This window comes from Thermobia domestica, chromosome 15 (genome assembly GCF_964235325.1).
Source record: "Thermobia domestica chromosome 15, izTheDome1.hap1.1, whole genome shotgun sequence".
Classification (NCBI taxonomy): Eukaryota; Metazoa; Arthropoda; class Insecta; order Zygentoma; family Lepismatidae; genus Thermobia; species Thermobia domestica.
The window spans coordinates 33584133-33599751 of record NC_137468.1 but is presented as its reverse complement, the minus strand read 5'-3'; the positions used below and the strand labels follow the sequence as shown (position 1 = coordinate 33599751).

The 15619-nt window shown below is 36.1% G+C and overlaps 1 protein-coding gene across 3 annotated transcripts in view; it reads right to left on the bottom strand.

Annotated features, from left to right (window-relative positions):
* Hecw (Hecw ubiquitin protein ligase) overlaps positions 1-15619 on the bottom strand; it is a 379179-nt gene that overhangs the window by 69794 nt on the left and 293766 nt on the right. For 2 of the 3 annotated variants that reach the window (XM_081739550.1, XM_081739551.1), the window contains one exon: positions 5046-5302. In XM_081739550.1, the coding sequence (XP_081595676.1) occupies positions 5046-5302 (257 nt within the window). Of the gene's footprint in view, positions 1-5045; positions 5303-12479; positions 12525-15619 lie in introns of those variants that run through there. The other variant, XM_081739552.1, reaches the window with a different exon arrangement.

Genomic DNA, 15619 nt, shown 5'->3' with positions numbered 1-15619 from the left:
CCATATTCGAGTTCGAGTACCGAATATTCAATTGATTGAATGAATTTTAATAAGATTCATTATTCGGATAATGAATTATTCGAATTTTAACAGCACTAGTATACGAAGGGGTATCAAAAAGTTTGTGTAATCACCTAAAAGTTGACGAACTACGAACCCCTTCGGACACGCATTTTATAGTTAGGCCCTTGTATGTTAATCATGCAAATTCTGGACTCATTAGAACAACTTTTTGTTTTTCAGGTAAATCACTGAAGGTGCGGTGATTGACAAATCTCTTCAGGAGAAATCACCAAAGCACAGCCGCGAAGAGATTAAAGAAGTCTTTGGGAATGAAAGTCCATCCTATGAGATGGTATCTAAATGGAAACGGCAATTCCAAACTAGACACATGACCACCATGGACGCCTCTAGATCTGGAAGACTTATCTTTCACTGATGATGCCGCCTTGACGGGGAAGGTTGAGAACATCATAATGCAAGACAAGAAGATAACCATTGAAAATGTTATGTATGCAATATGTTATGAGTTATGGGTCTGCCTGGAATATCATTCATAATCACCTGCATCTTCAGAAATTATCAGTACAGTTGGTGCCGCGACTGCTCTCACACCTTTCTAGAAGAAAAATCGCGAGCACGCTACAAGAGAAATGTTCAATCGCTGTGAGGTGGATGAAGGTTGGGTTTATCTCTATGACTCAGAAACAAAGGAAATGAGCAAACAATGAAATACGCCTCTTCCGCCACACCTAAAAAGGAACAAGTGCAAAATCTGCCGACAAGGTGATGCTTTCCGTTTTCTGGAAATGCAAAGAAGTCATCATGACAGATTAGCGACCATAGGGGCAAACTATTACTAGTACCTATTACTCCCCTCTCCTGACTAAGCACGAGAGGAACTGAAAAAGAAACGTCGTGGAAGCGTCACAAAAGGAGTGATGCTGTTGGCAAACGATGGACCAGTTCATTTTGCCCATGCATCCAGGAGTGAAGAGTGGAATTAGGATATAAAATATTGCCGCTCTACCATACTCACCGGACCAAGCACCAGGTTACTTCTTTCTCTTCCCAGAAATGAAGCGTCTACTCAGAGAATGCTATTTGATAGAGATGACGTTATTTCTGAGGTTGAACTGTGATTTTAAAGCCAAACTGCAGACTTTTACAAAACGGACTTACGGAAAGTGAAGAACTGCTGGCAAAAATGTCGCTAGGCACTGTGATTACGTAGAAGAGAAGGATAGTACCATCATGGTGTCACAGTTTTCCAAAGTGGATTTCTTTTAGGTGATTACACGAACTTTTTTTGATACCCCCTCGTACACAACGTTATGCTAATAAAATGTTTTATTTAAAACTAGGTGTAAGCACCCATTTTTGTCGAGTCTTTAATTCGGAACTCCGTCAATGCCGAATCTTAATTTATAACATCGATTACAAGAGCGGGAAAAAATTACTCCATTCATTGGTGTTTATCCTGTTATTATGTAAACAAACACACCCATTATGTAATATGCGTTGCAGTGCTTCGCCCATATAGCACTTCAGTAAATTTTTATTATACAACCATATTTCTCGGGTCTTTTCGGGTCTAACTTTCTAAATATACTGTACAACAATATTTATTGGGCCGTTCATTGTGGAGAACTTTTAAAGCACAATTGCAAAATTAAACTCTAATTGCTGTAAATAAAAATACAATGCATTTTAGCTCGGGCCTAAATGCTAAAACATATTTCGGACTCGGGTCGGGCTTCACATTATAATTTCATGGGCCGGGCTAAAAATTCCGGCCCGTGCAGACCTGTAATTCCGGTTCTTTCCAAAATCGATTCTATTTCTGACCAGAATAGTGTTTCGTTGTTCTCCAGAAACTGATTTCGTTTCCACAGAAATAGTTTTGTGTGTTTTCCAAAAGTTTTCACCGAAACTGAAATGTCGGTTTTTCGGATTTCAGTTTATCTAGAAACCGGTTTCCGGTTTTGCCCACCCCTAATATACGTATAGATGAATGTTCAATAATTGTCGATAACTTTTGTGTATGGTGCTGACTGTAAGCACTGTGTGAGGTGTACACAAATTCCTATATAGTCAATGAAATAAAATCCAAGAAGTGCAGTGTCCAAGACATAAGGTACCAGATAATAATAAATAAAATAATTTTGTTTTATCCCTGCAAGATATAGTGCTTCTTAACTTGTTAATTTCATCAGTCAAGGGAATTTATTTACGCAAATTAGAGTGACTGGACGTCCTATTTTTAACAGCATTGTTCTTTTTTTTTTTTTTTTATATATAAACTTGTCTAGTGTCCCAAGAAATCCAAACGGGACGCAAAATGTCCCTTTTTTCCTAAGAGAAGCATTCCGTTCTCGGCTTTTAGTAACGTACTATACTAGTACTTTCTTGTATGAAATTTTACATTTTTTTTAAAGTAAAGATCAACGCTTTAACGAGAAATTCAGTCATAAAACAAATGATATTCAAGAGACAATCAATGTCAATAAATTTGAATATTGTTGATTGTTAAAAGATAATGTACAAATTAACATTCAAAAAGGTAAAATAAATCGAAATGTTACTTTGAAAAGCTAGACTTCTTGCTCACTGGCATGAATAACTGCATAAGAAGGACTATACCGAACTGTATTTTCCAATTATGCCAGTTTACCAAGAAGAAGAAGAAGAAGAAGAAGAAGTAGAAGAAGAAGAGTTTCAAATTTGGTCACCTTAACATACATATACCTACAGAATCTCAGTTAGTAACACTTGTGCAACACCGTTGACAAGCCGAATCTATTGCGTAATGCGCTCTCTTCCACATACGGATAGGATTGTCTGCTCGCAACAGCTCACAACGGGATTCAGTGGACAAGACGACACGATATCATTCCTACTTCCCACTTTTGATGTTTCATAATTGAAACATTTGTGGACTCTCAACGCTCAAGTGACAATAATTCCTGTCTGAGTGTCACACGCATTCTTGATATTCTACTCTAATATTACTACCGCAAATCCGCACTATGGACTTCAATCAATGCCACAAATATGATATTCAATACAACTGAATCACTACAACAAATATAACTTCCAATACAATGAAACCTACACTTCAAGTAAGATATCCAATGCAATTGACTCATATTCCAAAATTGTAGGAAAACATTTAGATAATTCCATATAAGACTAGGTCTCGGATCTAAAAATAAACTAAAGTAAAATGAGTACAACAACAACAACAACAACAAAAAGGTGATCAAATCAAGTAACAACAATTCCTTCGAAAAATTGGCCACTAGACCACTATTTTACAATATCTTAATCACTTCTGATACGGTTGTTTCAGTACATTGTTCGAACAACTGATATATTCAAATATCGATTGATTTATCGGTTAAGTTTCGTATATTGCTTAAGTTTCGATATTTAGTTTCAGCATCCGAATATTGAATTATCCCTACACTCTGGTGCGAAAAGTTTGTCAGACTCTAGTGAACAAAATAGAAGTATCTCGAAGTCTTTCTGTTTCTTTTACTTTGTTCCTCCAATTCTCCCACTATCATTTACTTGAATTTGTCATCCGTCATTACAGTAGTAGAATTGAAAATGGCTCTCGTGCTTTTCTTTTAACAAATATTGTTTTATTACTGGCAAGTTTAGATTAAGCCAGCTGCTATTTGTAGCACCTGCTACAGGAAAATAAGGATAAGAAAATTATATTCTGCCAGGAAATTCCTTTAATATTTATCCAAAATATGGGTTGGTCAATGAAAGCAGTGAGACTTTCTTCCATCTTCCTCAGATATCATCTTATTGGGGGTACACGAAGATGGTGTGAACTGCCAGAAAAGTAGACAGTTAATCGAAGGCAACAAACAATTGCTCGAAATTGTGAGCCAATTCCAGTCGTTTACGTAGTAGATTCCCTAATAACGTGCTATCACAGACACCGTGATCAGTAGAGCCACCCCTTTGAATATCTACGAATTCTAGCCTTACATATGTGTCCCTTGTATTTAAGCGCCCCAGATATTTTTCAACAGCATACTTATGTAAGGTTCGAATGTGCATACATTCTTTGCAAGAAGCGAGAACTTGATTTTAACGAAACCATTTAAATAACACGTGCATTACGCGGATTAGTAAGCAACGTAAATAAAACGTAGTATCGAGCAATCTAATTTAGATATTGAATATTGTAAGGTTCCACATGTCTTCACACCAGACTGTAGCCATGTGTTTATTACACGTGTTTGCAGTAAATAAATACAACGCAGACGACAGTACCGAAGAGGAGTCGCCCACCATCGCCAATAGTCGGCAAGATGGAGATCAGCGAAGGTAGCTGACATTTTAGGATAAAAGACAGCAGCACACCTCTCCAGGTTGATGAAACCACCAAAGCCCTAAGGCGCCTGGCCATTGGGAACACCTTACCCTCTCACGACGCTTGGTCAATTGAGAGATACCTTACCTAAAAGCTTTACGACGCCTGGTCATTGGGTTCCTTTTCTCTCTCACGACGCCCGGTCACCGAGAGACACCTAATCACACAAACTCTCATTCCCTCTCACGACGCCTGGTCAAAGATACCTCACCTACAAAAGCCCTACCACGCCTGGTCATTGGGTTCGTCACTTTATCTATATATTAGAGAAATCTACCTATTGTAATATACTTTTGTACTCAAGAAGCTCTTTTATAATAAAAGGTGATGGGAAAGTCCAATCTCCCGTGTACGATAATTGCTCTACCCTACATAAATAGAGAGAATTTTACAATATGGATACATATTTACATTATATCAGCATTTAATGGGATAGACATTCGTTTAAGAGAACCTGTGTAACTGTGTTCAAAAATATCAGAATTCACAGGATGTGGAACATGTGGTCATAATCGTGGAACGATACCAAAAACATTTCACTTCATTTTCTAAGTTTCGATATTTTTGATATTTGGTAAATTTGAACATTATTGAAGAGAGAGTATGGGTTGTACTGAGACCTACTCTTAATAAAATAAAGTACTTTACTTACCTTAGAAGGATTGTCAAATCAATATCATCGCTGAGTCGATCTAAAGCGAACGTTCCGTCTACACGAATAGCGTTGATCTTATCCCGTAAACTCTGATTGGTGCCTACAGCAGCATGGCGCTCCTTCAAAATATCCATAATGTTCGGTTGCCTGAGGAAGGCCACGACTTTTTCGTTGTATGCTGTTGGAATTTCTGGAATCACACGAGGAACCATAGACGAATTGCTGTTGGGAGGCCGAGGGGGAGGTATGGGAGCCTGCAAATAGAGAAAAGACTAAATAGTGATTTAACAAAACAAACTGACGATTGGTTTTAAATAATTATACAATACAAACAGAATGCCCTTCTTCGCACGGCGAGAATAATTTTCATTTTGGACTTAAAAGGCATTACAACTGTCACCAATCAATTTGGGGACCCCAAAAACTACGAATTTGACACTAATATCGGTCATTTTCAATTATTTCTACATGTCACCATCCCCCCTTAGGAGTTCTAATGGGGCCTGAATTGGGAATTAAACGGCATCGGAAGTGTCACTGTTTACCTCAGCGACCCTGAAAGCTATGGATTCGACAGTACTATCAGTCATTTTCGATCATTTTTATATATCTCTCACCTCTCCCCTAAGTTGCACCGTCAAAGTGAAATGATAAAAACCATCCCAGGCCCAAACCTCATCTATATTGAAAATTTGATCGAGATTGGTCGAGTGGTTCAAAAATTATTAAGTCACAAATATAGTCATTGTCCTTTAAATATATATAGATTTACCAGTGACAGCATCTTGTTACAATTGTGCAATACTGTTTCGACAGACCTTCCTCAGTAACTCGGACTTACTAAAAAATCTTCTCACAACGCTATAATATCTAATAACATTTTGTAATCAGTTGTAGACTTCGAAATATTGAAGGATAATAAACGTAACGTCTCAAAAGTTTTTCCAAGGGAGGTAAAAGACAGATACCCAAGCGCAGTCGCGAACTTGATGCACGCACAAACATAATACTCCTTGTAAAACAATATACGTATAGCCTGTGAGTAAGCAAATTAAATAGGTTTTGGCATTAGTTCGAAGATGTAAACGATTTCGTAAAACCAGGGAGGAGCAATGCCCCTCCTTGCCACACCCTGCAGACGGCCAAAAGTATTGCTACTCCGTCGTCATATAGTTCTATACAAAGATAATAAACTTCTAATTTACATAAACATACTATGGGATGCATATGGAATATTAAGAAAGAATCCTTACCTAAAGCATACAACTCGCAATGCTTGCAAACTGTTTCGAAGTATTGCTCATTCTTTCTTTAGTGACAGTGGTGAAATTTCGCTAGTAAACAATGGTAAAGAAATCTCCCAATTCGGCTAGTCATAAAAACCATTAACAGGAAAAATAATGTATTTAAGTGCACAGGAGGAAAATATATCTATCGGCTTTTATCACACAATTTGAAGAGTGAAAAGAAAATAAGAACAATTCTTAAAATTATTTTTTCCTGTTTGGGGTTGCCAAGATAAACCGATTGCAGATTTATTCGCCGTATCATTTGTTTAGCAGTGAAAATTCGCCATTTGCACCGAGGAAGAAGTTAGCCATACTCCGAAACGTCTGCTACTGCTGCGTTTATTTATAGTATCGAGGTTATATGACACCAGACCTAGTATGTATAAAGTAGGATCTACCTCACTATTCGGATCCATATTTTGGAATGGAACTCTGTAAATAGAAAGTACGCGCTATTTCCTACAGAAGTTAGTTTGTTTTAATAAAATATATATAAGTTGGATTAATTTCATATTCTCTATTCGTACTTACGAATACATCCTAAATTACTTTGAGTTAATGACCAAACCTAGTCACTGCACTTAGGAAACAAATGTCACTTAATTTTACTTGAAGAGAACAACAGACAACGGAAAATTTTTGTTTATTATCAGCAGGGGCGGATTCAGGACGCACTTCTGGGGGAGGGTGTAATACTGCTACTTAGAGCTACTTTTAATAGCTCCAAACCCTGGAATGGGTTTTATTTATATATAAAATAAGAAGGTTTCCTCTTCTGGGGGAAGGGCGATCACCCCGATCGCCCCCTGGATCCGCCCCTGATTATCAGTAATATAAAGACACTTATCATTAACATCAAAAGTTTAAGGCCACTGTAAAAGTAAGTCTATCGCCAAAAGATTGCAGTGTGTCTATTTTTCCAATGTACATTCAGGAAACTAACAATATTGACGATAGTTCAGCCAGTTCGGAAGACTGTATCGAAACTTTCCTCAAAATTCAATGCATACAATTGATGAACGACCAGACACAAATTTTTAGTTATTTCAATATAAGGTCTGCAATCTGGTTGATGTCAGTGATTAACAATGCTTCATGTTACTTTCTGGCTTGGCTTCTTCTAGCGTGTTTGCTGTCGCAGAACAGCTCTTGAACTGCTTGGCCTTACATACAACTTGATTCACAAATAACTAGCCACTATTCTCTCTTTGGAAAACCCAACAACTCATACTTACAGTGAAAATTAAATCAAATACACGTAGGTTTTCTTCAGCCAATTAAGCCGCAATATTAGAATTACTACCTATGGTTGTCAAAATATCATTTGTACTACGGTATAAGTGAATGAGTGGTCTAAAACTAAGAGTTGTCAACAACGCGCTCATTCGGAATTGTATCACGACATTCATGGTTGGTGCTGCTTTACTCGTGAGTCTCATATCATTTCATGATTTCCAAACGCGAGAAGTTGATTGCCATGATAATAACAAGTGAGTTTGCTTGGAGCGTACTAAATCATTACACATTATTAATTGTATTGATTATTTCTATAACAATATATATATATCTCGGGTTAGATTCACATTAACCCTGGGAGTTGGTATCATTGCACAGATACGAATAATTGGGGCAGGGCCGGCGCTAGCAGTTTTGCCGCCCTGGGCGGTACTTTCAAATGCCTCCCCTTTAATCCGCAAACCTTATTTTGATAGAAGACGTTCACGTATTAAGAAAAAGTAAGATACCATATTTAAAAACATGTATGAAAAGTAAAAGGAAATAAAAAATGAACTACCTCTCTCGAATGCTTATGTAATTTATACGACTCCATACATGACACAATATTCAGTATGATCGATTTTACTGTACGTGATATATAGCAGGGCATACAGGATTTTTTTAAATGTACTTTAGTCCGACTTTATATCAAAAGGTGTTTCCAATAGAGTATGGAGCAAAAAGATAATATAGTGAATCAAATATTACGGCAAAAGTAAGTAATTAGCTTAAGACTTACACAATAGAAATGCACAAATTTAACATACTTTAATTGAAAAAACTTTTCTTGTTTTGGTATGAGCAAATTCCTTTATCACATTCGCATAGTCCAATGTTTCAGCCAATTAATGTTCCATTGATATCATCACTAGACCACTTAAACGTGTTTGAGATATGGAAGAACGTAGATAGGTTTTAATAAGCTTAGAGTAAGTTTCGAAAAATTTAGTTCTCTACTTGCCACGGTTACTGGTAGGGTAAACACAATCATAACTGCAATACTGACATAGGGAGCAAAGTCATATTCCTTAATTAATTTGTCTCTTTTGGTGGACTTTTAGGCTTAATTATAGCGGTTAATAGTTTCAGTTCGTCTTTCAAATCACTGGGGTTAATATCTTTTGATTCTTTGCATATTAAAATGCAGGCACTTTTCAGACAAATGTTCAGGTGACATATCGTTCAGATTACTTATATCGTAAAGAAAACCGAAATACTCGCTGTAATGTTTAAGTTGCTCAAGTCATTCTCTTAAAGCTAACACAATCACGTCTAGAAGTAGTAATAAAAATCGATCTTGTATTTTGTTATGTGAATCTTCAATAGCTTCATCCTCTGCCTCGTACTGAATTTCTCTTTTTCCATATCCGTGGGTCATCCATATCTAATGCTGATGCTAAATCATATCAACTAAGATATATTGAAATTTTACATCATTTCAGGTCCTCTCAAAGTACTCAGATATATTTTCAAGAAACCCCGACTGCATTCAACACACGAGAATCAATGCTTTGGAGATTTTTGCTTATTATGTTTAGGTGGAGTAAAAAGTCATACCAGATAACGAAAGAGCAAAGGAAAGAACGTCACGCAGCTGGTTTGCTATACACAGAGCATCGTAGGCGACCATTCTATGTATTCTATTATTGTTATTTATTTGAAATAAGGTATCATAAACCTCTATTTGATGTCTAAGTGGAGTCAGAGCATTAACTCGGCTCTCCCATTTTGTGATGCTGAATGGTTTTAAAGTGAGGCTGCTAATATATTCCTTTAGTATGACCCAACATTGAACTGACGCAGAAAAGAAGTCATAAACATTTTTTTAACTATACAAAAAAAATTAAACGGTGGACTGAGATGTTTTGGCTGCATCGTTAACGACAAAGTTTAGTAAAGGAACATAGAAGGCTTGGGAATTTGGTTTTGCTTTTCATATTGGAACTATTGTCATATCTTTGGCCCTTCATGTCTTCGATAGAAGTTCATTTCTTTTAGCTGTTTAATTATTACTTCTGTCAGTTCTAGACCAGTGATGCATTTTACTGGTACGAAACCAAGAAAGTGTTCGCAAATTTTTACGAGCCATTCTCCATTACTGTATGCAATTTGTACAAAACGAACGATCCTTTGCTCTGTACCAGAAATATCTGGTATACAGTCTAGCATTATAGTGTAAGATGTTGCAGCTCTCAACAAAAACAGTATTTTACTTTCAATTTACTCACTAAGAATTGGAATTTAAAAAATGGACGTCTTTTCGTAGTGGTATTTATTTTGTCCTCCCATGGTTCTTTTAATGTGTTCAGCCAAGACGCAGTCAAACTTGTATTGTTTAAATATAAAAACATTTATATATAAATATGTATATTGTTGATAAGATATGATAATGAAAAAAATTGTAAATTGGTTAAAAACTCGCTGCTAGAACCTAAATGTCTCTAGGTGCTGTAGGCTAGAACGGCTTGTCTCAAGCGGGAGTGTGCCTTTTGCGTACTTGGAGTGGAGCATTAGAATATTGCTGAATAGAAAAAAATATAAAAGACATTTGACAATCTTATCCGTCCTAGCTGAAAATCTTATCTACGCCGTTGCAAGGAAAATCTTGAAGAGATACCTGTGGCTAGTAGTTTGATAATTGGAAATGAAGGGGAATGCTCTGAATTTCCTGAGTGAGTATTTTCCTGAATGTGAGTGAAGTAAGTTTAATTACATTCTCAGGGAACACAATTTTATTTTTCCATATGGGCCTATTACGAAGCATTATATTTTAATAGTATTCTTTTCTTTTTCAAATTTTGCCGCCCACTAGACGTGCCGCCCTGGGCGATGGCACGGCTCGACCCCCCTCGCGCCGGCCCTGAATTGGGGAAGGTTCTAGAATGCTGGTCCGCACATTAGGCAGTGGTGGGTTAGTAACCAAATTGCTTAATTTCTTTATCAAAGCATAATACTCAATTCAAATAGTAATGCGGAGCAAGCGATAGAGAGTGAAGGCGGGTTAGCAGCTAGGTTGATTACTTTATTATGATTCAATACGATGTGGACCAGTGTTCTAGAACCCTGCCGAATAATTGTACTACCTTCAACAATAAGAATAAATCATATAAGAAACATCATCTGCATGCGTATACGCCCGATTTCTACGGACGCATCTCATTGGGGGGATACTCCAGCTTTGCCCTGCCCTGGTTAAATGCAATACTAGCTTGTAGTGAGCACCTCTCATATTGGTGCGTTTTGGGGGGGGGGGGGGGAAGGGCAAATAGACACAATTGCAAGGAAGTGTTGCTTTCTACAGCGGAACGACACTAACCTTCGATGTAAATGTCATCTTTAACCCATATTTAAAAAGAAGAAAAAGGAAAGAAAGAAAATAAATTAAAAGAAAACTAACGATAATGTATCTTCCAGTTCAAAGCATCTATTGAAAACATACCAGCCAAAGATCCAACAAATCTGATTATTCCGTTATATTTATCCCGTTATCGTGAATGATAATCATTTCTCAAAAAATTTAATATTTTAAAAAGATTTTTCCGGTATATTTCAAATTTATTTATTTTTAAAATCAGTTGGAGCAAATTAGCTGCCTATGAATTTTATGACGCCTAAGCAGTACACAGACTCATAGCCAAACGAGTAATGAACATTCAGATTTCATTTGTCCATTTATTCAGATTTCATTTGCTCGGGAAGCAATTTATGAAATCCAGAATAAAGTTATACTATCTGAACTGATATACTCTATACATTTGACAATGTTACTTAGCTACTTTGTGCATTGAAACGTAATCATTGCGAAATTAAAATACCACTAATTTTACAGTAATTATGTTATATCTTCAGATAGATAAAAGACAATCGAAAAGTGGAACAAGAGCTAGCTAGACAATATTATTTTGCATGAGGTACCGTTATCACGAGTCACCAAGTAGCTTTTCATTTGCAGCCATTTACAAACGTAAAAATAAATGCCAATTTTCTAAATGTCTGGAAATTAAAAGTAGATGGGTGAGTCGTGATAGCGGTATCACATGTAAAATAATATTATCTAGCGAGCCCTTGTTCTACTTTTCGGTTATATTTTATCTATTTGAAGATATCATATAATTACTGTAAAATTAGCGGTATTTTAATTTCGCCGCGATGGGGCCTCTTAAGCTGAAGACTTGCTGAATTCGGAATATAAAAGACACTGAATAGGTAATTTATTTCTGCACTCATGTCTACTTTCAAATTATAATTCTGCTATATAAGTATCAATTTACTATTATTTATCTGCAACTGGATTAACTACTATATTTTTCTAAAGATATCAGGAGACCGACTAAATGGATCAGTTTAAGACAATCTACGCTATACTAAAGCATTCTTAAACAGAAAACACACAGATTCCACTTCCCCCACTGCACCAAGTAACCAACCAATCAAAGCGCAGCGTTGCAAGAAACGTAATGGCGGCCATTGCTACAAAATGTTAACTTTTACAATTAAATTTACAATTAAATCCAAGGTAAGTTTGAAACAAAAATGTACATAACGACACACAATGTATTCTGATAACAACCAACAACTTATTTTAGAAGTTTAGTGTGTTGTTTTCCACTGTCAGCCCAGACTACTATGGCTCTATAAACTTGCATTGACAAAAAGAGTTTCTAAATTATTTAGTAAACACAAATGGCGTTTGCTGAACAAGACAACTGCCACAGTTTTCTTATTATTATTTTTATTTTACATTACTAAACCATAATTTATTTTCAAAGACATGCTGATTTAAGTCCTTGGGCGACAACACTTATTACAAAGACACTTCCGAAATTCCAAAACAATAAATACAGCAAACTTTGGAGAAACTTACCCATGTTCCATTAAATTGCACGGCCGCCATCTTGCACTGCCATCTTCACGTATAACAGTAACAACAAATAACCTGATGTTTGAACGCTGAATGTCCGTGGGCTTCTCTAGGCGCCTTTAGAAGTATCCTTCACGGGGAAGGGTATATATATTTTTTTCCACGTATGTCATACATTTACAGGAATCAATTACGGATTCTATGTAGCTTTATGTTTAAGTTTGTTTTCAACTTTAAAACTACAATGCAACACGAGCCAGGGTTTGCAAATTTGACCATGAACTACCCTAACTATAATAAACTGTACACGATTAGTATTCATCTTGTATTTCGTGCTCTTTTCTAAAATAATGAAAAAGACAATTCAGAATTGGGTCTTAGGCTCCTAGTCCTACTAGTATAATCTTCACTCCCTCAAGTTTTAAAATGTTTGCTTAGACAAATATATTTAAAATGTAAAAAAGTTGTTTAAGAAATTCTTATGGTTTATTTCTTATACAAGTAAAAAATCAGTTCCGATTTGGTTGTGGAAATGTGGAACGGAATAGAGAATCTAATTTTCATTTCCGCCCCACAGTTTATTTATTTATTACTACTTGACCGATATTGTTATTATGGATGTTTTGTCTCCTCATTTACTTGAAAACAATTCCTTACATCGTTTCAGGAGATATTTAAGTGTTTTATTGAGCTCTATCGTGGCTGTGTTGTTCGCGTACTCGCGTTTCGCATAGAAGACTCGGATTCGATTGCCAGCAGGAGCTCATGTGTTTCGTATCCCACGTTAAGCTATAGGTCCACGTTCAATATAGCCTCGCTACTGAAAGGGACGCTAAACTCAAATTCAACCAAATCAATCAGGTTTTACTGGATGCAACATCTAATTTATTGTGTTAATCTGCTGCTCCGGTTTTTTTTTTTTTTTCATAGAAGTTCCAGATGGATTTGTCCTCTGCAGACAGGAATGATTTATATTCAACTGACAGATTTACCAATTCTTATTTATAATTAGTTTTCAAAATCTATTAAACTGTTCTAATTGTTCAGTGTCTCTCATATGCTTTTGTTTCTTCGTTGCTCACGAAGGAAAATAGTATTTCTTAACAACTGCATTTATGTATTTGATCATTGTCATTTGGAGGAGCATGTCTTATCCTATTGCCACACCGTGTGTATGAGTTTTACTCTCTTCACTTTTGAGCATGTGTTAGAAGGTGGCTAAATTTTAATGCTGTTGTCCCTTTTTACAGAAACGCCGGCGTTTATTACTCGCCCCTCTTCCGGTGAAACCCATAACGTAACTTCTTTTTTCTCAACACAAATTACCATGTGCTAAGACCTGTCACTTCATGTAAAATTTTAATAAGAGTATAAGAATGTACGGTGAACTCAAGTATCACGGCCGCGGGGAGAGTAGCGGGCCTGTTGGGTCTGCGTTTTATTTTCTTTGTAAAGTTTAATTAACATAATTCTGTTGGGAATATAGGTGAATTTATGAGTGAAAAATAATATTACTGCCTGTACTGTCATCATATGGCAATCCATTAAAAGGAAAGGAGAGGGGCAGGGTGCAGCTGGAGCCCCCGTTTTTTTTTTTTTTTTCAACATAACTTTTACCTTTTACTTTTTCAACATAACACAACGTAAACCAACCTACTCTGCATTAAGAGAGTATCATTTATGCGTCTATGTGCTGATCGTAATCAAACTCCTCTCCCTTATAGTATGAAAAAGGAAAGAAGAAGAAGAAAAATGGCATTCTTGGCTCGCATAAGTGAAATGCGATTCTACTCGTTTCGCCGTAAGTGAAATGAGATTAGAATAAAATTATTATATTAGTCTTTGTAATTAATATTTCATGACTATGAAATGAAAATCCCACGATCTTAACCATCTAAGTTGTTTTTAAAATTAACTAATTAAATATTATGTATCTATTTTATGTACGGTTAGGTTTTGTTCACATATTTGTAAATTAATTTTGTGGCCATTTAATTTTAGTGATCTATTTGTAATTTGAAGTCTGAAAACCATGAAAATAGTCTCCAACTGGCCTTATTTCATATTAGGCCCGTGGTTATGACAGCTCTGCCCTCACTCAACCACCTTAACCTCCCTGAAACTTTCATTGTTTGTCAGTAAGTTATGTATGTATAAATGTAAAGTAAACTAAAGTCAGTTCTCCCAAAATGATCTCGCCCTCCCCCCATCTATTTTGACTCCCTCTTAATGTTCTGGCTACGTCATATTTACTGACAACGTAGTCAAACATGACGTTGTAGACAACAAAGTAATTACAAACTTTGAAATAAGAGTGTGAACAGTATTCGACACGGAGACTTCCAGTTTCAAGTTACGTACCTTGCAATGATCAGAACATCCTTTAAGCACCGGTAGAAACAAAGAATATTTACGATATCAAACTGCTTCAGTTTACTACAAACTCTTCATCAGACATGTGTATTGGAGTAAGTTATACGAGAGCATAATATTGGTTGTTTCGTGGTCAGAATTCCTGTTTAACATAGGCTGTATCATACGATCTGAACTTTATGTACGCCATAGGTACGGGATGGTCAAGGTTGCTGAATCCCTCTGCGATCACCCTCATCCCGAAACTTTTAGTTGATCGTTAAGATAAGTTCAAAAACAGAAGCACATTGCAAGCACACACACACACATACAAATGTATAACAGCTCACTTTAATTTGATTCTACAGTGTAAGAATGTTATCTATAACGAAATGCTACAAGCAAAGTTTATTTCTTAAAAAGGATTCATACCGAAGAAAGCGACAAGTAATTACTGAAACGTCTACAGTCGTGATTATCATTTTAAGTGTCTGGGTGCTTTGGTGAGTTTTTCATTATTCGATATGCATTGTATCAATTCAACAAGTAATTTCAAAAACTGGAGAAATTTAAAACACAAATATGGCAGTAAATACTGCCAGTATGGCACTAAGAAAATCAAAAGGCAGCTGAAGGAGGAGGGTTATTCTACATAATGGTAACGACAAAATAGATATTAGTTACAAATTAATAATTATTATTTCGCACGAGCCTGTATATCAAAACATGTAACGTTTAATACAAGTGTAAAAATTGTAAAAGAAAGGTGCATATTCCACTTAAAAAAATAA